At 34.7% G+C, this 26,350-nt stretch overlaps 3 protein-coding genes across 3 annotated transcripts in view; 1 reads left to right on the top strand and 2 right to left on the bottom strand.

Moving 5' to 3' along the window:
• The window catches only part of LOC111701190 (long-chain fatty acid transport protein 4), a 15,064-nt gene extending 9,749 nt beyond the window's left edge, over positions 1–5,315 (bottom strand). Inside the window, exons 1-11 of the mRNA XM_023472362.1 lie at positions 5,212–5,315; positions 4,466–4,505; positions 4,260–4,356; positions 4,149–4,210; positions 3,899–3,993; positions 3,627–3,681; positions 3,475–3,570; positions 2,372–2,474; positions 1,485–1,575; positions 528–570; positions 302–367 (exon numbers count right to left, since the gene is read on the bottom strand). Coding sequence (XP_023328130.1) covers positions 302–367; positions 528–570; positions 1,485–1,575; positions 2,372–2,474; positions 3,475–3,570; positions 3,627–3,681; positions 3,899–3,993; positions 4,149–4,210; positions 4,260–4,356; positions 4,466–4,505; positions 5,212–5,305 — 842 coding nt within the window. The 5' untranslated portion in view covers positions 5,306–5,315. The remainder of the gene's footprint in view (positions 1–301; positions 368–527; positions 571–1,484; positions 1,576–2,371; positions 2,475–3,474; positions 3,571–3,626; positions 3,682–3,898; positions 3,994–4,148; positions 4,211–4,259; positions 4,357–4,465; positions 4,506–5,211) is intronic.
• A 4,411-nt stretch (positions 5,316–9,726) lies between these two features.
• On the top strand, positions 9,727–17,640 carry LOC111701193 (uncharacterized). The gene is made up of 10 exons (XM_023472366.1): positions 9,727–10,043; positions 11,116–11,306; positions 11,835–11,903; positions 12,804–13,172; positions 13,224–13,418; positions 13,699–13,863; positions 14,495–14,767; positions 16,088–16,250; positions 16,520–16,820; positions 16,964–17,640. Exons 1-9 carry the CDS (start codon positions 9,971–9,973, stop codon positions 16,777–16,779), a joined length of 1,758 nt encoding a protein of 585 aa, XP_023328134.1. The 5' UTR covers positions 9,727–9,970; the 3' UTR covers positions 16,780–16,820; positions 16,964–17,640.
• A 739-nt stretch (positions 17,641–18,379) lies between these two features.
• Positions 18,380–25,919, bottom strand: LOC111701215 (uncharacterized). Its single transcript, XM_023472396.1, has 10 exons — positions 25,875–25,919; positions 25,016–25,110; positions 23,850–23,953; positions 22,835–22,932; positions 22,701–22,769; positions 20,798–20,891; positions 20,418–20,475; positions 19,934–20,365; positions 19,654–19,814; positions 18,380–18,866 (listed from the first exon to the last, which is right to left on the bottom strand). Exons 2-10 carry the CDS (start codon positions 25,092–25,094, stop codon positions 18,399–18,401), a joined length of 1,563 nt encoding a protein of 520 aa, XP_023328164.1. The 5' UTR covers positions 25,095–25,110; positions 25,875–25,919; the 3' UTR covers positions 18,380–18,398.
• Between the last annotated feature and the right edge of the window lie 431 nt (positions 25,920–26,350).

Genomic DNA, 26,350 nt, shown 5'->3' on the forward strand with positions numbered 1-26,350 from the left:
GAAAAATATTAAGAAAAAGCCTATAGCAATAAAAATTTATCAGAGTTCAGAGAGAGTAAAAATTGATAAATGAAATGTGTAAATGAATTTTAGAATGATAATTAAATACTATTAATACAGGTGCACAAGAGAATTGTTTTGAACTATATCCTTTAGAAGAATAAATAAGTGGAAAGATGAAAGGTAGGAGAAGATAAGAAATGAATTCATCATTAAGAGTCGAGAGGAATGATGGTTAAGTTTATTGTTGAGAAAAGGAAAGAATAAATAAGTAGAAGAATGAAAAGATTAAATTCTGAACCTATAAACTCTATCATCAGTTTGAACTCCACACCCAAAGGTTGCCATGTTACTCCCCATGTAAAACCTAAAAATCAATTAAAAACTTGTAATTTTCATATTTTCTAAATTCTGAAACAGATTTCATTCAATTAAAAATGTTATTTTTGGACAAAAAATAAGGCTTGCGATTTAGCAAATGGAAGCCAATGATTTCTTTTTTTAAATCCTGATTTATGTAAATTAACCTGGAGTGGTCTTGATACGCAGCTTTAGGCAGTCCAGTTGTACCTAGAAAACAATAGAGATTAGGCAGTCCAGTTGTACCTAGAAAACAGTAGAGTTTAGGTAGACTGCAGTTGTACCTAGAAAACAATAGAGTTTAGGTAGTCCAGTTGTACCTAGAAAACAATAGAGTTTAGGTAGCCCAGTTGTACCTAGAAAACAATATAGTTTAGGTAGTCCAGTTGTACCTAGAAAACAATATAGTGTAGGCAGTCCAGTTGTACCTAGAAAACAATATAGTGTAGGCAGTCCAGTTGTACCTAGAAAACAACAGAGATTAGGCAGTCCAGTTGTACCTAGAAAACAAAATAGTTTAGGCAGTCCAGTTGTACCTAGAAAACAATAGAGTTTAATAAAACTGAGAACGTAGATTAAAGTGTCTTATTTAAGATATCTTAAAATAAGCAAATCTATATTTTTAAATTTTAAAACAGAACCCATGTTTCTTGTTAACACTAGCTTGGGATAAAGTTATAAAACAAACTGAAGTTTCAATGTGTTTTCCCGGAGTAATATTGCTGTAAAGTTTATGGACAATTTTAGACTCTTTAAATCAGTGGTTCTTCAGAGGTAGAGGGAACTCTTGTATTGGAGTTTCGAGATTAATGCTTGATCTCCATTTTTGTTAATCTACAGATTAATCTAATATATCGTTATTCGATATCTAGTGAAGTGCAAAACTTGAACCAATCAGAGTGTCAAATGCGGGGGGAAATCAGCTATTCAAAAGCCATTGAGTTTTTTGTTTAACCAATGAGAAAACAAAGAAATTGTAGATAACCAAAATTTAGAGATCAAAAAGATTCTTTGTAAAAATTTAAAAGTGCCCGCTGTGGATATCGGGATTATCGATATCTAACACTAAAGTTCCCACCTCAATTTTCAACTTGATGTGTTTTTATTCCAACATAGAATTAAACCTGATGTGTAGATATAGCAGAGGCTGTCTGAGGTCTGAATCTGTTTTCTCACAGATTTAGGAACAGGAGTAGATTTCATCCTATTCAACTCCTGAAAGGTTAAATATAATATAACTATTATTTCTCTGCATTTTGTTGTGCAAAAAAGCGCTTAATTATTGAATTGTTTCTGGAATTTTCAAAATATCTGCCTAGTTCTAACAATATATGTATATATATATATATATATATATATATATGTATAAGATATAGTTAGTTTTAAGAGTATTGGTCCACTATGGGAAAACGAAGAGCTCTGAACAATCTTGAACTGAAACCATACCTTCTTGATTAAAATAAAACACTTAAACCTTACCTTCTCCACCTTGATCACTATTTTACCCAGTAGGATAGAACCCTTTAACCCTACCTTCTCCAGTAGGATAGAACCCTTATCCCTACCTTCTCCAGTAGGATAGAACCCTTTCTTCTCCAGAATGATAGAACCTTGGAACCGTACCTCCTACAATATGATAGAACCCTTGAACCCTACCTTCTTAAGCAGGATAGACTAAACCTTCTTGAGTGGGATAGAACTCTTGAACCCTACCTTCTTGAGTGGGATAGAACTCTTGAACCCTACCTTCTTAAGCAGGATAGAACCATTGAACCCTGCCTTCTTGAGTAGGTTAGAACCCTTGAACCCTTCTTCAGTAGGATAAAACCCTTAAACACTACCTTCTCCATTAGAATAAAACCCTTAAACACTACCGGACCTTCTCCATCAGGATAGAACCCTTAAACACTACCTTCGCCATTATGATAGAACCCTTAAACCCTACCTTCTCCATTAGGATAGAACCCTTGAACCTTACATTCTCTAGTAGGGAAGAACCCTTGAAGCCTACCTTCTCCAGTAGGATAGAACCCTTAAGACTAATTTCTAGTGGGGAGAGAGAAAACAGGTCTGGTTTGTCTAGCTGATACAACTCAAATCGGCCAGATTTTCGTCTGAAACAAAAAATCCACCAAATTAAAACAGTTAAAACTAACCATCTGAGCTCTAGTTCTACGTCCTAATCCTGCTCTGAAAGCTAATGAATAAACCTACCTAAGCTCTAGTTCTACGTTCTAATCCTGCTCTGAGAGCTAATGAATAAACCTACACCGGAGCTCTAGTTCCACGCCACTGCACCTGCACTGAGAGCTTATGAATAAACCTACCAAAGCTCTAGTTCCACGTCCATCCTGATCCTGCTCTAAGAGCCTGCTCTTAGAACTAATAAATAAACCTACCTGAGGTCTAGTTCTACGTCCTGAACCTGCTCTTAGAGCTAATAAATAAACTAACCTGAACTCTAGTTTTACGTTCTGAATCTGCTCTGAGAGCTAATAAATAAACCTACCTGAGGTCTAGCTCTGCGTCCTGAACCTGCTCTGAGAGCTAATGAATAAACCTACCTGAACTCTAGTTTTACGTACTGAATCTGCTCTGAGAGCTAATAAATAAATTTACCTGAGGTCTAGCTCTACGTCCTCGACCTGCTCTGAGAGCTAATGAATAAACCTACCTGAGCTCTAGTTCTACGTCCTGAACCTGCTCTGAGAGCTAATGAATAAACTAACCTGAGCTTTAGTTCTACGTCCTGAACCTGCTCTGAGAGCTAATGAATAAACTAACCTCAGCTCTAGTTCTACGTCCTGAACCTGCTCCAAGAGCTAATGAATAAACTAACCTGAGCTTTAGTTCTACGTCCTGAACCTGCTCTGAGAGCTGATGAATAAACTAACCTGATCTCTAGTTCTACGTCCTGAACCTGCTCCGAGAGCTAATGAATAAACTAACCTGAACTCTAGTTCTACGTCCGGAACCTGCTCTGAGAGCTAATGAATAAACTAACCTCAGCTCTAGTTCTACGTCCTGAACCTGCTCCGAGAGCTAATGAATAAACTAACCTCAGCTCTAGTTCTACGTCCTGAACCTGCTCCGAGAGCTAATGAATAAACTAACCTGAGCTCTAGTTCTACGTCCTGAACCTGCTCCGAGAGCTGATAATCAAAGATGATCCCGGAACAATTCCCAACCGTAACACAATGAATCAAAGAACTAAATAGAGAGCAAACAGTTTAATAAAAAAAATGAGATCTAAATATGAAAAATACCTCATTGTTAGATTAGTATTTATCAGAGCTGCAGTCACTCCAATCTTAGATAAACCTGAAAATAGAAACCCCTAGATCTTGAAACTATAATTTTAATACAATAAACGTAAATTAAACATGGAATAATGCGGAACATTAAAATATCTGCAATTATGAACTTTTGATTGTTCATATTTTTATCTTTCATCTGTACATTTGATCATCTTTCCGTCTGTTAATCTATTTCTGTTTTAAATTATTAATATATCTTTTAAACAAGAAATAAAAGATACCTAGAAGTATTCCAACATATTCAGGTTTATTCTCCATGAAGAGAGCAACCACATCTCCTCGTCTCCAACCCTGCTCCAGGAAATAGTTCCCAACCCTGTGATTATCCAACAACTCTGATATACTTAATAGACATTAAGAAGAACATACTTTTAATTTTTAAGTTTTTTATTTTTAATTCCTTTTATCAAATTTTTCAATTTCTTGATTTGAATTTGAGTTTTGTTATTTCTTATCAGAATTGATGTTTTCCTGTTTGAATAATCTTCTATATCCTGGAACGTCCACTCCTCCTCTTCGAAATATATCATTACCTGAAAGTACGATTTTAGTTGGATGTCAAGAGAATTTCAAAATGGCGACCTTCTGTGGATGGTTCCTGCACGTGTTGTAAAACAGCTGATGAATTGTCATGTTGTTTTTTTGGAAGTTCAGCATGTGTCTCAATCCGTTTCCAATTCTAACCAACCCATTTGATTAAAAATTAGACTAAATGCAACAAAAAAAAGAATGAGATGTTATTTTAAAAACTTTAAATTCATTTAGTTTCTTTAATTTTTATGGGTTTCCTGTATCCATACTCTATATCCCTTCCAATGGTATTGTAAGCTAAAACAAGATAAAATTCAAATCCTAAATCCATTTTCTCTCCAACCGCCCGCCCCCCACCCGCCTCCATTAAATTAATTTTTTATTTACTTGTTTAATGAGAACATTTAAGATTTATGAACCATAGAAAAATATTTTAATAATTACAGAATTAAAAACTCAGGGTCTTGGAATTTAAAGTATAAAACTGCCAAACCTTTAAACTAGATTTCCACGAATGATGGATTTGTTTTATTATCACTGTTTTTTCTTTCAACGACATTATAAAGCAGGCTACATTTGTGGCAGTTTTCGCAAACACAAAGAAATTTAGTTCTAGCCAAAAACTTAAATCTTCTAATTCCTATATCTTTGCTACCTGATGGTATAAAAACCTTAGATATTTCTGAATTCATTATTGGAAATATTAAAGGTCTGCGACATCGGGTTGCAAAGATAAAGGGCTGAAAAAGATTAGAGTTTGTAACAAAAGCTCATTTCCTATTGTGGCGTTGATGTCTCTAGATAGTAGATATATAATATATATATACCAGATGAAAGGCCCGGCGTTGACCGAGAAATTTTTTTTAAATTCGAATTTTTCTCGCCTTTTTCATCCCCAGGCTACCAATTAGTGTCCACAAAAAATGTCAGCTCATTCGGTCCAGCCGTTTGACCGGCCAGAAGGAACATATATACGAATGTCTTGTTTTATTATATAGATTACCTAGTTTAAGGTTTTGAAACTCAACTGCGAGAGCCAACCCTGCTCCGCCATACATTCCATACTTGAGATATTCCTGGTACTCTTTAGGTATCATCTTTACAATATTCTCTGGATATTAATAAAGTATTTTTTATTTTTTACCAAATACAAATTCTAATAATCGGTCAATAAGTCAATAAACCATTAAAACGAAATAAATAACTCAAAGTAATGACAAATTTGAAGGAAAAAAAGATTTTTAGAAAGAATTGCAAATGGAAATAATAAAAAAATCCAAGAAAAAAAATGTTAAATGTTAAAAAATGTTAAAAAAATCTGTTAAAAGAAAGAAAGAAAATTTTGGATTTAAAAACATGAGAAAACAAGAAAAAAATCTATTTAGATAAGAGATAAAGAGTTAAAGGAAGAAAAGAGATTAAGAACATTGAACATGGATAAATCTAATTAACATTGAAAAAACAAGACATACAAATTGTAAAGAGAAATTGATCCAAGGGCACAGAAAAACAATAATTCAATTTTAATAGATATAATAACTATTTACAACAAGAATAAGATGAAACTGAATATTTTCTTCTTATCTCTCAATAAACAAAAGTACAAAATAAACAAATTTATTGAAATAATATAAATCTTAAAGACAATGTTCAGCGTAATTTGTAAAGAAGGTGGATCGAGATAAGCCAAATGTCGAAGATGTATTTGCAACCTGTTATCATTGTATTATTTTTTTTTCAGATTTTTAGATTTCTTACAAACTATAGATATGTTTTCTTGTGTTCTTGTTGAAAAAGCTGTATAATCCTAAAGATTTAAAGATTATATTCATATAAAATTTTTTTCATTTATTAATTCAACAAATCGTATAAATGTAGAATATATTTAATACCAGGCTTTTTTGCATTCATCCTTTATTTTAACTTAATATATGTGAGCATCTTCTCTTTGTACAGTATAAACCAATAACAAAAAAGTTTTCGGATTTTAAAATTTTTGACGTATTTTTAAAATTTTACTAAAATCAAAAACTTTGGGATACTACTTTTTCTAATTCGGTGCATACATAAACCTTCCCTGGGGTCATGCGAGGTCCCACACAAAATTTGATCCTGATCGGTTCAGCTGTTTTGACATTTATAGGATACAAACAGACGAACAAACAGATATGTATACCAAATAGGCTCAGTTTCCCAAAGGCTGCATGCTCCCATTAAAAATCGTTGAGAATTTGCCAATTAGAATCTGAGGCTAAAATCAAGTGCTTTATTATAGTTTAAAGGGACTGTAAAGGAAAAATGAAAAGATAATGAAGCCTGAGAATCTCAGGCGTTGAACGATACATATAAGACATCTGTCTGATGTTCCTGTCTCGTGAAATTGATATAAAACTTTGTCAAACTGTGTCCGTATAGTCCGTATTACGTCACCGGAACTTCAACCAATGGCAGTGCAGCATACTGGTCACGTGATTTCTGTCTGTATCATGTGACAGTCCCTTTAAGAATGCTGTTTACTACTAAAAAAAGCATAATTTAAAGGGCAGCAAGGCGTTGAGACCATAGAGAATAGAATATGTATTAGAGAGGAATTTACTAGGAAAAAGTGTAAAACGGCCATTTTGTTGTACTGTTTCCATACTGCAGGTGTACTTCACATAGTTATGCTATATAACCTTTTGGGCCCTGGAATATCATTTTATAGAAAATCTAAAATTATTGTTAAAAGAAAACCAAATTATGACATAGGCTGGTTTCATAATTGACCAATGATCATTTCACATAGACTCTTTGCCTTTCACTTTACAAACGATGATTTTCCGTTATAACTATAAATCAAATGATGTTTTTTATTCACCAAATTCATTATAAAGTTTATTTAACAGTTTAAAAAATTCGAAATTGAAATGAATAGTCTAGGGAACATACTGTATTAATGACTAATGTACTCTACTGCATATAATTTGTGAACATTTACATGATTTGTACACTTTGAACTCCCTTTCAGGCTGAAAGGGACTGAAAAAATTCATACCGAGAGATTCTTTAAATTCCTCTCTAATATATATTCTATTCTCTATGTTTGAGACACTTTAAAGTCGACTCAATCATATGTAGCTTGGTTTTCATATACAAATTTTCAAAAATGACAAAACTCAACATAAAATAAAAATTATTGTTTAAGACTAACTTAGTAATACGATTTTTACACTTTAAAAAATGTTGACTCTGACGCTATAGGTCACATCTGGACGACTTTTTATACGATTTGTTTTTTTTAGTTTAGGTTCCTATATTTTCTTTTAGGTGCCTTTATCTAAGTTTAGGCGCCTATATCTTAGTTTAGGCGCCTATTTCTAAGTTTAGATGCCTATATTTTCTTTTAGGTGCCTATATCTTAGTTTAGACGCCTATATATTAGTTTAGGCGCCTATATCTTAGTTTAGGTGCCTATATTTTAGTTCAGGTGCCTTTATCTTAGTTTAGGCTCCTATATCTTAGTTTAGGCACCTATATATTAGTTTAGGCACCTATATCTTAGTTTAGGCGCCTATATCTTCTGTCAGAATTGAAATTTTGTATAATGTGACAAAGGCAAATTTGCAGAGAATGACATCTTGAAAAATCCCATCCAGTAGATTTTTGGAGCGTTAAAGTAAAAGCCAACACTTTTTAGATATTATAGAACGAATATTCATTCTATTACCCAACTGTAACATTACATATTAATCATTATATCATAAATTGGGCCCCGAAACAATAATTTAAAAGTTTTACCAAACCAAATAATTGCTTATTGCCCAACTAGTCGTCTTTATTTTGTCTTTTTCCCGGCCATTAGTATTTATTCACTTTGAATAAATAGGCCATTCTATATATTAAAGCTCTTAGCTCATATATATATGTATATGTTAGCCATAGCTGGCAAATCAGCGGACATTTTTTTATTAAAATTAAAATTTGTTAAAAAGTTTTTTAAAATTCCATCGGCAACATGGGGCACTTGAGCTAGTAGTGCATCGTCAACGCCGGGCACTTGAGCTAGTAGTGCATCGTCAACGCCGGGCACTTGAGCTAGTAGTGCATCGTCAACGCCGGGCACTTGAGCTACTAGTGCATCGGCAACGCCGGGCACTTGAGCTACTAGTGCATCGGCAACGCTGGGCACTTGAGCTACTAGTGCATCGGCAACGCCGGGCACTTGAGCTAGTAGTGCATCGGCAACGCCGGGCACTTGAGCTACTAGTGCATCGGCAACGCTGGGCACTTGAGCTAGGTAACGCCGGGCACTTGAGCTACTAGTGCATCGGCAACGCTGGGCACTTGAGCTACTAGTGCATCGACAACGCCGGGCACTTGAGCTATTAGTGATCGGTTGGTGATTCCCTGTTTATAATGTTTCCTAATTTTCTATCTTGCAGTTTATCCTCGAAACTTGCACAATACTTTAATTAAAGGTTCATTGAGTTGTTAAACTATGTTTTCTCAATTAAAGATTTCCCGGTTGGTTTAATATGAGTCAATATCTCTCAGGTTTAAATCTGGGATGTTTATTGCACCGTTAAGGTTTATAATATCTTTGAAGCTGACACGAAGTTTTTATATAAAAATATTTAGTGAATATAAAAAGTTTATAACACTGTTTAAAAGAAAAAATAATCAAACATTGAGACAATCATAGAAATTAAATATATATTCCGAGACACCCTGTAATGAGTAAAAGACACCTTTTCTGAAGAAAACTAACAAATCTATTCCTGGACACTGTGGAGAGAAATAAATATATATTTAGGGACAACGTTCTCAGAAGGAAGAAGTTGTGGAAAACCTTGGAGGAAAAATTAAGTTTTTTTCTGAGACACACTGTGTAAAGAAATAAGTATTTTGAGACAACCAGTATATTTTGGTCCATCCTGTACAAAGAAAAGAAGTATTGAAGATTAAGGTTCAGGGTGTGGATAGGCGTGTGTCAACACTGTGACCGAGACCTTAGGAGTACATGGGGTGTGACGGGACAACACTTCTCAGGGAGGTACACAATACTGTACAGGGGGGAAACAGTACAGTAAAGGCGGTTTATAGTACATATATGTAAATAGTACAGTGCTAAGGGTAAGCATTACAGTACAATACAGTTGCAGTACATTATAGTAAATTGGAGTAATCAGTACAGTACAGAGGGTATATAAGTACAGTACAGTATATTACAAGGGGTACAAACAGTTCAGCACAGCGGATAATTTAAAAAAGTACAGAGGGTAAACATTGCGGTACATGGGGTTAGTATTAGATTACAAGGGGTTAGCAATGTAGTATAATAGGGCCTAGATCAACCAGTAAACAAATGTGGAAAAATGGTAAATTATGTTGGAATGGGTTGAAATAATTGAAAAAAAGATGTTAAAGTCGGATTGGAAAGATAGAATAGAAAGTCGGACGGAAAGGTTAAAGGTAATAGAAAGTATGTCAAAGTAGTACGGAAAGGTTAAATATAATGATAATGGACTTTGTTAGTACGGAGAGAGGACTGAGTTTCCCCCTGGTTCTAACCTACTCCTGGAGTACACACTCTACCTCCATCCATTTCACGGAGTTGAATCTTAAAATTTAAACATTTAGAGCAAGTCACAACCAAACCACCGGCGGAAAAGGACGCTTTAAACATTAATCTACGAAAGTGCAGTGAGCATCATGAGTATCAATATTTTTCAAACAGTTTTCATTTACATCGTTTTGAAATAGTTTTCAAATCTTCAGAAAGCATGGTGGTCCGTGCTATTCTCTCACTAATCTTGTTTTTAAAATCTTCTTCTGGGTTTATCCAGCTCAATCCAGGTATTATATAAAGGGGGACCTACAAAGGATTAGAATTTAGAGACGACTGTACGGAATTTGTTTAGTCTTCTTCTTACATTCTTGATTCTCTGCAACAGTAAAAAACTAAATTATTTACTAAGCCATCTATAGCTGCACGTTAAAAGACTTATTTTGGGCAGAAGATTCGACCTCCAGATTGTAAAATCTAGATATTTCTGGGTCGTCTTGAAAGCCTCATTTATTGTGGGTAACCCTGTGTTGTCCTCCTGAACCCTTAGGTATCGCACCCCTGGTGCCTGTTTCTAGCTTTTGAACGTTATCTGCAAATATTTTTCTTCGTACATTAGAAAGAAAAAAACAATTTAAGATTTCACGGATTTTCTGGTTTCAATGGCCAAGGCGTTGCTACATATACAGGGTTATCCTCAAAGGATGAGACTTCAGAGACGACTGTACGGGATTAACTCTATCTGTTTCCCTGCACCTGTAAGTTTGATTCTTTCTTTTCCCAATCATAAAAAAGGCCATAAAACAGACAATAATCATGGCAGAATACTTAATTCAACTTGGGAAACCTCATATTCAAAGAGTTTCAGGTCGTCTTTACAGTCTCAATCTTTGTGGGTAACCCTGTATATCAAAGTTGGCACTTGAAAATTGATACTGCACTCATAGCTACCTGGATCTCAGTGTTAACTGACTTATATAATTATAAACATTGATTGAGACATTTTTCATATGATACATTGACAAAAAAAGAAATAAAATCGGAGCTTATAATGCCGGTATTGAATATATATTTCCAATTAAACTTAAAAATCTGTTAAAGAACGAACTAAAAAGAAAGTTTAAATTGACAACCAGTCATTTACCACCGAAAATAACTTAAAGATTTTTATATCAAGCCTAAAGCGAGAAAATGGTCGCGCTTTGTTCAGATCGAGTTACTTCCTAATCATGGTTACTCTTTCAACCCTACATCGTTTAAGATAAAGCATCATAAACGTTAACGAACAGAGTAAAATCGTCAATTGCAATTATTATTTATATTATTTTCCAGTAGTGAAATATGATTTTTTTGTAAATTTAGGGATAGCGATAAAAACTTCCATTCCACTTCCCCATCTTCCAGATCTGCATAAAATCTCTGACAACGGTTATCAGCATGAAGAGAGCTTTAGAGCTCCTGAGAGCTACGAAACACCTCACAAGTCCCCAGAGACGTATATAACCCCACAGATCTACAATCCTTCTCAGAGTCTTTTTGAAAATAAATTTCAGGGAAATTTTATTTTAAGATATGACACAGATACAGTTTTTACGTTAAACTTTTAACTTCTTATATTAAAAATATTTTTTCTAAAATCCTCTTTTCATATTTTTATTTTAACTGATTTTGTACAGACCAAATTTCCTACTGTTAAACAAATTAAAGAATTCTTCGTTATAACAGTTGGACAGTTGCAGATATAATTGCTGAAACAGAACTGCTAGAAACGTGCATGTCTCTGTTTTAATTGTTAACAAATATGTAGCAGAAAACCCCGATTATTTTCTTAAAACTGTGTTTCCAGCAATAATTTTTTCAGCAATTATGTTTCCAGTGATTATATCTGCAGCATGCTCGTGAGCGTGAAAGATGATAAAACTAGTTTTTTCTTGGTGCATATGAACTTGAAGGTTAACCTTGACAACGCAAATGAATATAATTAAAATGTTTGAATTAAATGGTTCTAATTAAAGAAACTACGATATCCTGACTTTACTGAGTATCTATGCATATATCTAAGTATCATCTGTCTGGTTTAGTTTATACCCGGAGGAAAGACGGATACAACTCCTTCTCCGCTCTTCTACGGAGATACTCAAAGACCGAAGGTAGTCTAGGAAAAGTTTCTTTGAAACCCCATGGTTAAAACCCCCTTCAGCACAGTTAAATCTAGAAATAATTAAACTATGTTGTGCTAAAACATTTTTTAAGCTATTGTCTGTCAAAGTAAATAATACTAAAGTGGAACAAGACTAGACAACGACGACAGGTTGGGCCGTAAGGTTTTATTTGGTTTGGTATAATTGCATACAAAGATTGCAGGGTCATTTAACTTTTGAAAAGTAGATATTTTTCCTGGCACTACCGACTCTAGAATTAATCTTTAAAAATTAAAACTACTTAATTTTGTTCTTTCAAATCTCACTCCATTCCTAAATATGTCTGTATACATCCATGTTTTTATCCAGAGGCGTATTCAGGGGGGGGGGCTCATCCCCCCTGGATCATTGAATCTATCCTTTTTAGGGGTTTTGGGGTGAAATTTGGTCCCCCCTAGAAAGAAAAATAATTAAGTCCCCTGGAAAAATTCCTGAATACGCCTCTGTTATTATATTAAAAACGATGTCTAGTTCTCAACCACTCTTAAATCTATCAAAATGGACACATAAGTGCAGACCAAGAGATATATTTTAATTTAAAAACTTGCCATTTTTCTCAACAAGATCTTCCTTAATCGGTATCACAAATTGTGCAATCCTTGTTTTACAGATTAGGCATGCAGGCATTATTGTGCTGTTTAAAATTGTTCAATGTGCAGCACAATGGCAAAAATTCAGTTCTGAAATCGAAATTTACTTTAAAATCTATATTTAAGTTTCACACAAACTCTAAGTCTATGTTTGTAAACAAAGGGAGTCCAGTTTCTGTTGTACATTGTGTATTGTGTATAGACAAATAATTAGAAAATCAGAGTTTGTAAAAAAAAATATTTATTTTGAATACTTCAGATCGGTGAAGAGACAGGTTTACAGGGCCCTTACAAGGTTCATGTTCATCCTGAACCCGGTCAACCTCAACCTCTTCATGTAGACCAGGATCAGGATCCGTCCTATCCTCAACACTATGATCAGGATGACCCCTACGAACCAATGGCGGAGAATGAGGCGGATTTCCAACCTTCCATCTTTCCTCTCTTACACCAAGGGAATACTATAGACCAGGCGGAAACCTCCAGGGTTAGTTCAGACCTGGAGCTGGTTCAGGAGTATAAGAAGCTGGAGATTGAAGACGGATATCAGCATATATCTCCGGGTACTAAAGAACCGTCCTTAACATTCCAATCTCCGATGGCGATTAACTCTTCGACATCAATCCAGGTATGGTTTATCCATGGATAAAAAGTACGAAAAATTATTTTTATTGTTTAGGTGAGAGACTCTGACCCTATTCAGCAACTGCACCAGGAGCTTAGCCTTGCTCCTCCTTTCCCTTACTCAGTTTACAAACAAATACCCCTACCTGAACCTGAACCTTCTCCAGTAAAGGTTTACGAGAGAGAAGTTGATAATTTTGTTCCGTCCTTCCTGGAAAGCACAGCAGTCAGAGAGAACTCCGTTTTTAAGGTTAGTAGAGAAAAATAAAATCTTCTTTTATGTATTTTCAAATTGAACATTAAAAATTTTTGTAAAGTTGTTCTCAAATGTTTGATGAAAGATATTGGCGGCGTCGTTAACAAATTTGATTCTGTCTTTAAAATATCTTTATTTTCTGTGTTTATACTAATATCCTCGTTATGATGATGAGCAAACATCTGAAAATAGAACAACTCAATATTTCTACAGTTTGAATAAAAAGAAAAGTACATATTGACAAGTGTCTAAGATGACACAGCATATTGCCCAGGACTCTGTGAGACTGGATATGGTTGATGCTTATAAGACTTACAAGCAACAATGGACAAGCTCTGGTGAGAAGAAACTAGTCAAGGACGCGAGCAAGGCCTTGAAAGAATACCAAACTCGGGTTAACCCTGACATCACTGACAGCACTGTTAACTCACATATTGGAGTAAGTACATTTGATTACATATTTATAATTGCGGTAGAAAATTAACCGTTTTCAACTTCTGGTCCAAGCTTTTTAATTTTGCGCATTCCTAACCCTGGATCAATGAGTTCCTTAAGATCCAGTGTTCAGATGTTTTTACAATTGGCTCTTGAGGTATTTTGAGTATTGACCTCACAGAAGAAGTAGTAGAATCAACCAACCAAAGTCGCTCTCTTTTACAAAGGAACTAAGATTTTGCCAAAAATTTTCTGATTCGATATATGTCTTGGCAGCCCAATGCCGTATATCTTTAATATTTCAAACTATGAATTCTGTGTCGAGTCCAAATTCAATGAATTTGAGCTGCGTCCTAAATCCGCCAAATACCAGTTTCAATTAAGCGCCGGCTTAAATCTTGAAACAATTAATACGATTTTAAGTGGTACCAACCATATTTAAGCCGTTGCTCAAATTCTTTAAATTGGACCTCTGTTTGATCAAATAATCTAAATTTGAAATATCAACAATTTACGCGATCAGGTTGTTAAATTTGAGTTTGTGGCATAACTCAAATTTATCGATCTCTGGTAAAAGATCGGCAAAACCGATCAAATTCAGAGTCATAAATTTGATAAGGCTTTATTTTGTTCAGGAATCACAAACTTACGACTATAAAGCCCCGGATTTTCACACTGATGAGTACGGGAGACCAGAGAATGATCACGAGGGCGAGAAACCCCTTCATCCCATGTCCCTAATGTACCTGGGCCCTAAGGGACCCGAGGCCCCCTTCTTCGGTACCATGATGTCGGACCTGCACGGCATGATGATGCGGGGGGTGCGGAATACCCAGAATATGTTCAAGGAAATGGATTTACATAATTCAGGATCCAACATGATGCATTCTATAGCATACACGGCAGAGGAAAAATTATGATTAATTTTAAGTTGTAGAACTTGTTTTTTTGTTGTTACCAGAATTAAGTTGAATCAAAGTCGTCTTTGTTCAATATTTATATCAGTGATGTAAGATTTTTTGTAACCGTTATAGCTGATGTATCTCTGAATGTTATGGCTGATGTATCTCTGAATGTTATGGCTGATGTATCTCTGAATGTTATGGCTTATGTATCTCTTAATGTTATGGCTGATGTATCTCTGAATGTTATGGCTGATGTATCTCTGAATGTTATGGCTGATGTATCTCTGAAAGATATGGCTGATGTATCTCTGAATGTTCACGGCTAAAGATATAAATTACAAAATCTTAGCGACATTTCCAATTAGGCAATTATGAGATTGAGCAAAGACGACTTTTATTCAGCTTTGTTTTACATTTCTGAATTTGGGAAATTATTTCTTCTACACCAAGCGTCGTACGTGGCCTTGAGAATGATTATACTACAGAAAACGACTTTTTGTCACAAATTCTGATTTTCTAATCCCTATATCTTTGCAACCTAATGGTGTAGATCTTTAATACTTTAAACTATCATTATTTGATTAAAAAGAATTCATAGTTTGAAATATCTATGCTCTCCGACATTGAATTGCAAAGATATAGGGATTAGAAAATCAGAGTTTGTGATAAAAACTCAATTCCTTTATTTTTATTATTTACAAGATTTCAATGCTTAAGAAATAATCTAAACTTCATACAAACGGTTAAAAAGCTGGACAAAGGAATCATGAAACTTTGCCGCAAACAAAACTTTTCTAATTCCCATATCCTTACAACCTGATGTGTTAACCCTTGATATTATAAAACGTAGATTATTTGATCCAACAGAATTCAAAGTTTTTAATATCAAAGGTCTACGATACCAGGTTGCAAAGATATAGGGACTTCAATTTGAGTGGCAAGAACTTAGTTCCGTTGAGTTATCAAAAGAAGTTTAACTCATTGCGTCCATTTAAAAGTTCCCAGCTCTGATCTCATCCTTTAAGAGTTAAAAACCTACTGCATGATACGGTGGTAAGCGAGTATATCCCTACTATAAAGACGATTTTTTTTCTTGGTTTTCATGGTTAAAAGCTGTTTTCGAATGACAAGTTTACTATAATCAAAGAGAGACTTTTTCATTGATAAATTCTCTTAACTTCTATGTTTTTCTGTATCCATGCTGTTTAACAGCTTATTTTATATCAAAATTTAATTCGAAAGTCGTCTTCATTGTATTGATATAATCGCCTACCACTGTATGAACCCCGTAAATGAATTAAAGTAATCATGATATTGACCCAGGATATAATGTATAAAATGACCAGCCAGTACGGGGATGGTAAGCTGGATATCTATGATTGGATTCCGCTGCTTGCAATAATATTTCTCGGAGTCTTTGTTTTCGGTTCTCTCTTCCCAACCGCTGCAATCGGCAGGAGTGCTCGGAGAGATGAAGATATTATTGGTAAAATCATAAAATATATAAACATTTTTCTTCGCACCCTTCACGTTTTTATTTTATTGTCTAATCCGTTTATTTAATCCTTTTATTTAAACGAGTTGGATTCCCATAAAAACAGATATTACGCAAATGTTTCTTCTGACTCCACTTTCAAAAATTCCTTTTTCTGAATTTGGGATAAAGTATAATATATCTTTTTGTTTATATTAAATATGTTTCAGTAAATATGACAATTTTAGAATAATTTAAAACCAAAATAAATGTTTATATAGAGTCTACAATATCCCAACTGGAGAACGGAATCCTGATCCTCTCCGCGATCAAGGACGGAGGAACCTGCTCGGAGAAACTAGCCTGCTCCCTTGGCTCCGCAACCAGATCATCCTTCAAATCTCCCCAGTCCATCTTAGACGTAGTGGATCTCCTTGTACCAAACAAATACGCAAACTTTACAAGAACTTTTGAAAAGACAGTGAACTCCAAGGAGAATTTAACTTGTAAGTCTGAATGCAGAAGATGTGTGAACTTCTAAAAATAATTTGTTTTGTTTTGTATAGAAGTAACCAGAAAACTGTAGTATATGAAAACGACATTAAAGCAATACTGAAATAAATTTGATGTTTTTACAAAGCAAATATATTTACTAGTAAGTTCTAAATCACTTATTAAAACTGTTTAAAGTCAACCTGAGTCTAAAAGTCGTCTTTCTATTCCAGAGTTTTCTGTTTCTCACTGTATATCAATTGTTGAACTGCCAGGGAGCCCCGATAAACATGGGAATGACACCATTGTGCAAAGTACAATTGTTGTGTTTTTATATAATCAGTAAAATCTTTTTAAGAATTTAATCCTCAGTGGCCAGCTACTTTTATTTATTTAATTTTTTTACATTTCTTATTATCTTTTATCTAGTTTAATTGTTAAGTTTAATTAGTCCTTTATTAAAATTTTAAAAATAATTCTTGATGTGGCAATCGTCTAAGGAACTAAACACTTGCCCCAAACTCTAATTTTCTTATTCTTATATCTTTGAAACCTGATGTTGTAGGCCGACCTTTGATATTTGAAAATGTTGATTCTAATTAGACCTGAGGAGAGAAAAAGAGTGGATTAAGAACTAAAATGAAAAGTTTCCACATGGGATATTCGGATCCAGCAGTCAGGGATTAAAGTTTATCCAGTCTAAATTTCCCAGCTCTGATAGTCAAAGGTTGAAAAAGGATAACACCATCAAATTATAAAGAAACAGTGATTAGAAAATCAGAGTTTTAGTCAAGTGTTCCTTTGGGGGTTTAAGAGAGTGGCTCTAAATCCTTTGTATTTACGTATTATTGTTATTATTATTGGTATTGTTATCTTTATCTGTTATTAAATAGACATTTATTCAGAATAATTAATTTTATCTTTTAGATAAAAAACCTTTGGTTTCTAAAATCTTTCTTTTAAAAACTTAAAGTTTTTAGAATAAGTGGGTTCCTCGCTTTTCAGTATTTTCTTATTACACTGCCAAAAATCATCTATTACTCCAATTTATCAAGTTTCTGATATTTAATTTTAGCAGTGACTTTACAAAAACTCAATTCATTTCCGCTAAAATTCAATATAGAAGTTCATGCATGGAGTATATACAGAACGTCCCATATGATATTGGATTATCTTCAAGCTTTAATACATAATACATAATACACGAAATACCTAGTATTATCTGTATACAAATTTCTATATTCGCCTTATACATTTTTTTGCTAGATGATTGATTCTTTTTAAGTGATCCAATATGATGTAGGACACCTCGCATGGGTTTGATCTGATTCTGAAAACATTGTACAAGGAAACCTATAAAAATGATTTTCTAACTATTCTTTTTAGAATAATTAGTAAGATAAAGTAAAAGTAAGTGAAAAATTAGAACGTCTCCGGGCTCCCCTTTTAATTTTGTACTGGAGCCCTTTTGTTTTATGGACAACCATTGTTATCTTTAGAATATCTTTCTTCCATATAATAAAACAAGACATTCGTATATATGTCACCAATAGCCGGCCAAACGGCTGTACCGAATGGGCTTAAATAAAAAAAATTCCACGGGCAACGCTGAGCCCTTCAGCTAGTAATTAATAATTTTTATAAAAAAATGAATTTGTAAATTTTTATTCAAATTTCTAGATTTGATTCATCTTCGTCTGAAACCAGTAATCCGTAGTTAGTATGTCCCTGTGGCATACTCTGCCTGGTCCCAGATTTCCGGTTAAACCGTCCTTGCCCCCTCTCCACCAGTAGATTAGATTCAGAAGAACTTTTCTTAGAATATATCCTAGTCGTAACCGTTTCAACCCGAACCTGATCTTGTCCCAGAGATCCAGGGCTAGATCCATCAAGACCTCTCTCCTTGGGTTCTTCATTGGATTCATCAATCTCAGCTCCTAGATTCAGGGTATCCGGGACTGGTTGTGGTTGAGTTGTATCCTCTGGTTCAGGTTTAGCCATGAGAAGATTTGTCACGGTTGATGTTGAAGCTGAGATAAGTTGTCCATGAACTACTGTCCACACCCGAACTCTGGCATTGAATCCAACCAGGATTTCGAGGGTTTGCTCACTAAACTCATGATGATAAACCAAATCCTGAAATATTATTATTATTTATTACAATTCAAATAGTGCAAAGGGTGTCCCATGTAAACAAGGAATTTAGGTGACAACGTTTTTTTACAAAATATATTTAGGTCAGAAAAATGTTTTAGCTAGTTTTTTTCTGACAGACTACTTCTTTCATTTATATATTCTCGAATAATAAAGATTAAAGAATTCTCAGCTCAATTCTTATGTTTTTACACCAGAAACCCCAACCACATTATAGCTTCAAGGATAAGAACTGTTTGAAAACAATCCTTATTCGGAGAAGAGGGTAAACCTTAGAAATGTGAAGAGGATTAACCTTAGAACTGTTTAGAGGATTAACCTTAGAACTGTTTAGAGGATTAACCTTAACTATTTAGAGGATTAACCTTAGAACTGTTTAGAGGATTAACCTTTCGACGATTTAGAGGATTAACCTTAGAACTGTTTAGAGGATTAACCTTTCGACGATTTAGAGGATTAACCTTAGAACTGTTTAGAGGATTAACCTTTCGACGATTTAGAGGATTCACCTTAGAACTGTTTAGAGGATTCACCTTAGGGCTATTTAAAGGATTAATATCAAAACTGTTTAGATGATTGACCTCAGAACTATTTAGCAGATTTACAAGAACACTTTTTAGATGATTAACCAGAAGATGACTATTTAGAGGATTAGTATTTAAACTGTTTAGAGGATTGACATGATTATTCACAGGATTTATCTAAGTAATGTTTGGAGAGTAAATCTGAGGACTGTTCACAGGATTAAACGAAGGAACGTAAGATTAACCTGTGGACTGTTTAGATGGAGTTTCTCCGGGTTTTCTCTACTCCAGGTCTGTTTCATATAGATGATCTCCTCCTGGGTTAGAACTGCCGTGTAAGTGCTTATTCCTGGAATATCCAACTCCACCCCGTAGCTCATACACAAGCTTGCTGGTGGCATGTATCCTTAGGGTAAAAGTAAACTTAGGTTTTATAGCATTTACAGAAATTAATTTTAACTAATTTACTACTGTGGATTTGAATTAAAAATGGGATATTTCTGGATCGGCTGAAAAAAGACTAACCTAGTACAACTGGATCCTTCCAAAATACTATAAGTGAACCTCTTTCAAACTCTAGCGTAAGCCCAGTAACCTCCCAGCTCTCCGATATATCCGGCTCAAGAACGGATAGGACTCGAAGACCTGAGCCAGGACCGTGTAATGTCGCCAGAAGATCGAAGAGGAGCGCGTTATCTCTGGATGCCGCGTAGGGATTCTTCGGAGGCAGGAGTGGATGAACCCGTTTATGGTTCGGAGGAGTTGGAATAGATCTTCCCCTAGCTACATCAACCTGGCCTAGATAGGAGGAGTATCTTGTCATTAATCTATTAAACTGAAGATTTCTCTGCCAGAAGAACCAAAATGCTCCGGTAATAGAACAGAGAACCTGGAGAACCACTAGGGATAAGCAAACCGTCCTGGAAAGAAGATCTAGACAGGATGTAGAATGAGAACCTGGAAATAGAATAGTTGAATTTGAGATGAAAACATTAGCGATTAATAAGACCTGTTGATTTTGCGAAAACCATTCCAGCCAGGCTAAGAACTATAACTATTCTTTCAATCTGAAAATAATCAAATCAAATTAGATTTTACGTGACCAACTTCATGATTTGATTTGATTGTCCTCCAAATTTCGACAATTCTTCAATTCTCCAGTTGAAAATTTGCATTTTCTCCAATTATATCTTAGACTAGGATTGATATTAGAGATTCTTGGTCTTGTGCAATGAAAAGAATACGCTATGAGGCCGAGCAATACTTTGGAAATTGTACATAAAGAAACTTGTCACTTAAAAAATTGCAGATTTTGGATATTTCAACTTTGAAAATGTCCATAGGAAAATATCGGAGAGTTAGCCGATATCTTTCTTCATAGAAACCAACCTGATAAATGAAGAGGAGAATGAAGAGAAGGGATGATGGACGAGATCTCTGAGATGCGTGACAGAAAACTAAATGTCCATCCATCTCACACACCCTGTAGACAATAATATATTATTGAAACCCAATTTACAAACCATCCTGGATGAATACCTTGATTCTATAAAAGAACGTATTACTAGTCCCACTAGAGCTGAAAACTTTAAAATGGTGGATATCGAGATCAATGCTTAATCCTCTCTTTTTGCTAATCTCAAGACTAATTTAGACTTTAAATTAATTTCTAGAGATTAGAGATGCGCTCTTTAACTTTTGAAAATCCTGTTTTTAATTTTTGAGGATTTCTGGTGTTGATGGTGTCATATCAATTGAACTAATGGTCGATTGAACGAACATAAGTTTTGGTTTAATGTTTATTAAGACTCAACTTTAATACAGTAGGGATATCCAAAAAGAGGATTAAAGAGACCCCATCCCCACTCTGTGATTATTCTTTGGGCATGGTATACAATATGGGTATCGATTCTCATTAAATCAATAGTTTTAAGCTTGTTTCTGGCATTCATAACACTCTCCGTCCTTTACTATCCTCACCATCCACCTTCTGAAGGGTGCACATTTCTTAGTCGAAAAAAAGGCATTTTACACATACAGAACCTCGATACATCTAGAAACGAACCAAATTCTAATTCTACCTGGATATATCTGGAGAAGAACATATTCATAGTCATACCTGGATATATCTGCAGAAGAACCTAATCCAAGTCTTAACCCTAGAAACCAGAGGACGTCCTAAGGTCGTCATGGCGACGTTAATAATTACCTACAGTAGAAAAGAACTTCTATTTGTCACAAAATTCACAATTTACTGACATTGATTTTTCCGAAAACATCAATCAATTTTTTCAAATATTTGGGTATTATATCTTACAGATCAATTCTGTTGAAAAAAATTATAATATTTGAAAATTCTAGCCATCCAAGGCCAAAAAGTGGCTTTTATTTAAATTTCAGGTGGAGACATCTAGTGGCGAAACTCAGAAGGTCCTAATCCGACCTAATACGACCTAAATCCGACTTAAGGGCACTGGTTAGGTTGTGACCAGTTATGACCAGTTTGGTAATCCAACCATGCAAGATCTAATTTGACTTAAGGGTCAAATTATGAACAGTTAGGACCAGTTAGATAAAGCAACCAAGTCCGACCTAATCCAACCAATCCAGTTAGGTCAGATTTGGTCGAGATTGGTTGAGTTATGTCAGGAGACCTAACTGGTCGGAACATGACCAGTCCCCCTAGGTCGTGTTTGGTCAGGTTAGGTCGGGTTAGGTCGAGTTATCTAACTGGTCTCATACTGGTCTTAACCTGACCAGTTAGGTAACTCGACCTAACCCGACATAACATGACCAAACACGACCTAGGGGGGCTGGTCATGTTCCGACCAGTTAAGTCTCCTGACATAACTCAACCAATCTCGACCAAATCTGACCTAAGTGGATTGGTCAGGTTAAGACCAGTATTAGACCAGTTAGGTAACTCGACCTAACACGACCTAACCTGACCAAACACGACCTAGGGGGACTGGTCATGTTTCGACCAGTTTGGTAATCTGACGTAACCCGACCTAACCTGACCTAACACGACCTAAGGGGACTGGTCATATTGCGACCAATTTGGTAATCTGACGTAACCCGACCTAACCTGACCTATCTCGACCTAATGGGACTGGTCGCGCGACGTCGCTGGTTTCTAGATATGTGTATGTGTATAAGAACCTACTCCTAAGTCCTACCCGAATATATCGGGGGAAAAGAACCTAGTCCTACCTGAATATATCTGGAGAAGAACCTTCAAGTCCTACCTGGATATTTGTTGAGAATACATACTTCAAGTCATAAGTCTTACCTGGATATATCTGTAACGTATCCATGGATATTCTTGAGCCGGGTAGAGGTAGAGTTACCATTGAGTATCCTGGATAAATATATTTAAAATCCTTGTATTTTATTGCTAAATTCTTCGTTGTATTCTTTTCCCACCTTGAGATGAGAAGATGAGAAAGAAGACCAAGAAGAGATAAAATGATAATAATGAAAACTTCAAACTCTTCATCCGAACCTTTATTCTCATTCACGTCCTACTCATAATAAATACATGAAAAATTATGATGCCTAATCTAACCGAACTACCTGATCTACCTAATCTACATGATCTACATGATCTACATAATCGACCACATCTACCTGATCTACATGATCTACCTAATCTACATGATCTACCTGATCTACATGATAGACCACATCTACCTTATCTACCTGATCTACCTGATCTACCTGATCTACCTGATCTAGCTGATCTACCTGATCTACATGATATACCACATCTACCTTATCTACCTGATCTACCTGATCTACCTAATCTACCTGATCTAGCTGATCTACCTGATCTACAGGATCGACCACATCTACCTGAAATACCGGATCTTTCAGATCTAACTGATCTACCAGATCTATACCTGATCTAACTGATCCACCTGAGTCTAAAACTAAAGAATGCGCGAATTTTAAGTTCGAGGTTAAAAGTTGTGTAAAATAATGAATAGCTACTTAAATATTAAACCTTCTCAATTTTAAATTTGAATTTCCCGGGAAAAGTCTGAACCAATCAGAGAAAAGGATTTACGGAGAATTATTACGTAAGTATCGGTATGATCAGCTGTTTTCTTAAGTTTTAAATTATTTACGTAACGGAAGACAAAATATATTTCCAGTTACAACAGTATTTTGGGTTTACATGCAAACATTAATAAATCTATAACGGGAAATTTATTTAATCGGTTTTTACTTCTAAATATATCATAATTAGTTGGATGCCGCTTACCACTGAATGATGATAGACAAATAGGGATTGCGGGATTTCAAGATTTTAACCACACGGTTAAAGTTCAGGTTTAAATTAAGTCAGAAGTGGCATTTAACCATGAACTTAAAATTTAAGTCAAAACTTTTCGTTCTTTAGTTTTAGACTCTGGTCTGCCTGATCTAACTGATCTACCTGATCTACATGATCTACTTGATTAGATTGATTAGCAGGTTCTGCTCCATGATAAATATATCCTGAGATCCTGCTCCGGTCTAATAGAACCAGCCAACACAACCCTGCAGATTTAAACTAGGTTAGGAATAAAAAATAGATACAGATTATCCCAATAGATACAGATTATCCCAATAGATACAGATTATCCCAATATAAGGAATATATTCGACTTTTCGCGCAACACAGCTCTTTGATCAACTCGGCATGTTTACTGTCTCTAGTATCCTCTTCCTCTTCCTTTATATCCTTGACCTCTTGGTCTTCCTCTTGGAATGCCTCTACAGACTGTCCATAGTTTATTAATATAGTATTTACAGAAGTTTTAATCGCAAGTTGTTTTTTAGGTTAGGTGTTGATAGCTTTTAACAAAACATGTGATTAGGTAATTTGAAACCTCTTATCAAGAATATATCCTCTTACTTTACTCAAATATACAGGGTGTCCCACAAACATGACAGTAGCAAGACGACTTAAAGGTCTTGCTATTGTCATGTTTTGTGGGGACATGGGATCGGCAATATAGGGATTCCAAATAATCATGGGATTACAACTATGGATTCCAAATAATCGTGGGGTTGTAAATGTAGGGATTCCCAAAAAACATGGGATTGAAAGTTCAGGGATTCTAAATAATCATGAGTAAAAATATATGTATTCAAAATAATCACTAGAGTGAAACTATTGGGATTCAAAATAAACATGGGAATTAACAAGGATTCCAAAATAAACATGGGAATGAACAAGGATTCCAAAATAAAGATGGGAGTCAAATTATAGGAATTTCCAAATGATGGGTTTGAAACTAAAGGGCGTTCCAAATAATCATTGGATTTGAAACATATGGGATTAAAAATAATCATGGGATCGGAAATATATGGATTCCAACTAAACATGTGATTGAAACTCCGGATAACCTGGTAGATATAGTATTTGGCCGAAAGAGATTCAAAAAAAAACTTTGCATCGGAAAAAAACCAAAATAAGGTTGAATACTACCATTGTTCTATTTTTTAATGGTTGTCGCTGTACATAAACTGTACTATTGCAATACACTCTTTTCCGCATTCATTTTTCCATGCACTTTTGTTAAACATATTGTTAAGTGTTGAATTTAAAAAGCTTACCTGTGATAAATAAAAGGTATGCTGAGTAGAGATAAGATAAATCCCACCAGGTTCCAAACCAATCCCAATCAATACTCATCTTCTCAAGTTCATATCTTCAACAAGATTAATATTCTTATTCTAGTTGTTTGATCAATTTTAAACTTTAGAATTTACTCAAATTAGTGAAATACTGTCGTTTTCTTTTTTGAAATTTAATGATTTTTTAATTTAACATGAAGTTTGATCATATTTTTTATTTAACATGAAGTTTGATAATATTTTTAATTTACCATGAAGTTTGATAATATTTTTTATTTATCATGAAGTTTGATAATATTTTTTATTTAGCATGAAGTTTGATAATATTTTTTATTTAACATGAAGTTTGATAATATTTTTTATTTAACATGAAGTTTAAAATATTTTTTATGTAACATGAAGTTTGATAATATTTTGTATTTAACATGAAGTTTGATGATAGTTTTTATTTAACATAAAGTTTGATAATATTTATTATTTTAAAGGAATCACTGAACTATATTCATTAAAGGGACTGTAAACGTAACTTCAAGTAAAATGCCAATGCCCGATTTACAACAGGACCATTGAAACCTTTATATGATCAGTAATAAGAAAGACATTGTCGTTTTTCTAGGTTTAAAGTGGTTAACTCTGATTATTTACACTGTTTTTCTGAAGTAGAAATGCGCAATTCACTTTTGTAGAGAAACAACAATTTAAAACCATCAATTTTCAAAATTATAAACATTGATATCTAATTCATACTTGATCAAACAAAGATTTAAGGGTACCGTTGTGAATCGTTCATTGCCATCTTTAATATATGTATCTAGCTCTAGTGTATACGCTGTTGAACCTGGTATCAGAGAATGATGATGAACTGAAAATGGGAGTTAAACCTTATCAAGGATCAGACCCGGAGTAAAATTGAGCAGAACTATAACCTAAATATCTGGGTAATTGTAGAACACCGGCTTGATTATTTTTATACCCCCCCCCCCCCCCCCCCCCCCCCCCCCCNAAATCTTACGTTTCTCTTTCTTCCTAAATTGTCCCCCCCCCCTCCTGAAATTATTAAAAAACGTAAAACTTGATGAAGTATTATGTTGCTATGTAAAGGGTTTGTTAAAAAGGAGTTCGAACAAAATAAAAGTTGAGATAATAATTTCCAGTAAAATCTATGTGAACTGCGATATCACTTAACCTCATGCATCAGGAGTCACGGAATAGAATCCAGGATTGGGGCAGTATATGGGATTACCAGGATTAGGGCAGTACATGGAATTACAAGGATTGGGACAGTATATGGGATTACAATGATTGGGGAAGTAT

Source organism: Eurytemora carolleeae, unplaced genomic scaffold (assembly GCF_000591075.1).
Source record: "Eurytemora carolleeae unplaced genomic scaffold, Eaff_2.0 scaffold451, whole genome shotgun sequence".
NCBI lineage: Eukaryota > Metazoa > Arthropoda > Copepoda > Calanoida > Temoridae > Eurytemora > Eurytemora carolleeae.

Excerpts from the sequence above, each read along its gene's own strand:
- LOC111701193 (XM_023472366.1), top strand. The coding sequence starts at position 9,971 with ATGGTGGTCCGTGCTATTCTCTCACTAATCTTGTTTTTAAAATCTTCT. Across the intron at positions 10,044-11,115 it reads GTTTATCCAGCTCAATCCAG|GGATAGCGATAAAAACTTCC; the intron begins GTATTATATAAA and ends TTGTAAATTTAG. Across the intron at positions 14,768-16,087 it reads CTATAGCATACACGGCAGAG|GATATAATGTATAAAATGAC; the intron begins GAAAAATTATGA and ends ATATTGACCCAG.
- LOC111701215 (XM_023472396.1), bottom strand. The coding sequence starts at position 25,094 with ATGAGTATTGATTGGGATTGGTTTGGAACCTGGTGGGATTTATCTTAT. Across the intron at positions 23,954-25,015 it reads ATACCTTTTATTTATCACAG|GGTTGTGTTGGCTGGTTCTA; the intron begins GTAAGCTTTTTA and ends TTAAATCTGCAG. Across the intron at positions 22,770-22,834 it reads TCTCATCTTCTCATCTCAAG|GATACTCAATGGTAACTCTA; the intron begins GTGGGAAAAGAA and ends ATATTTATCCAG.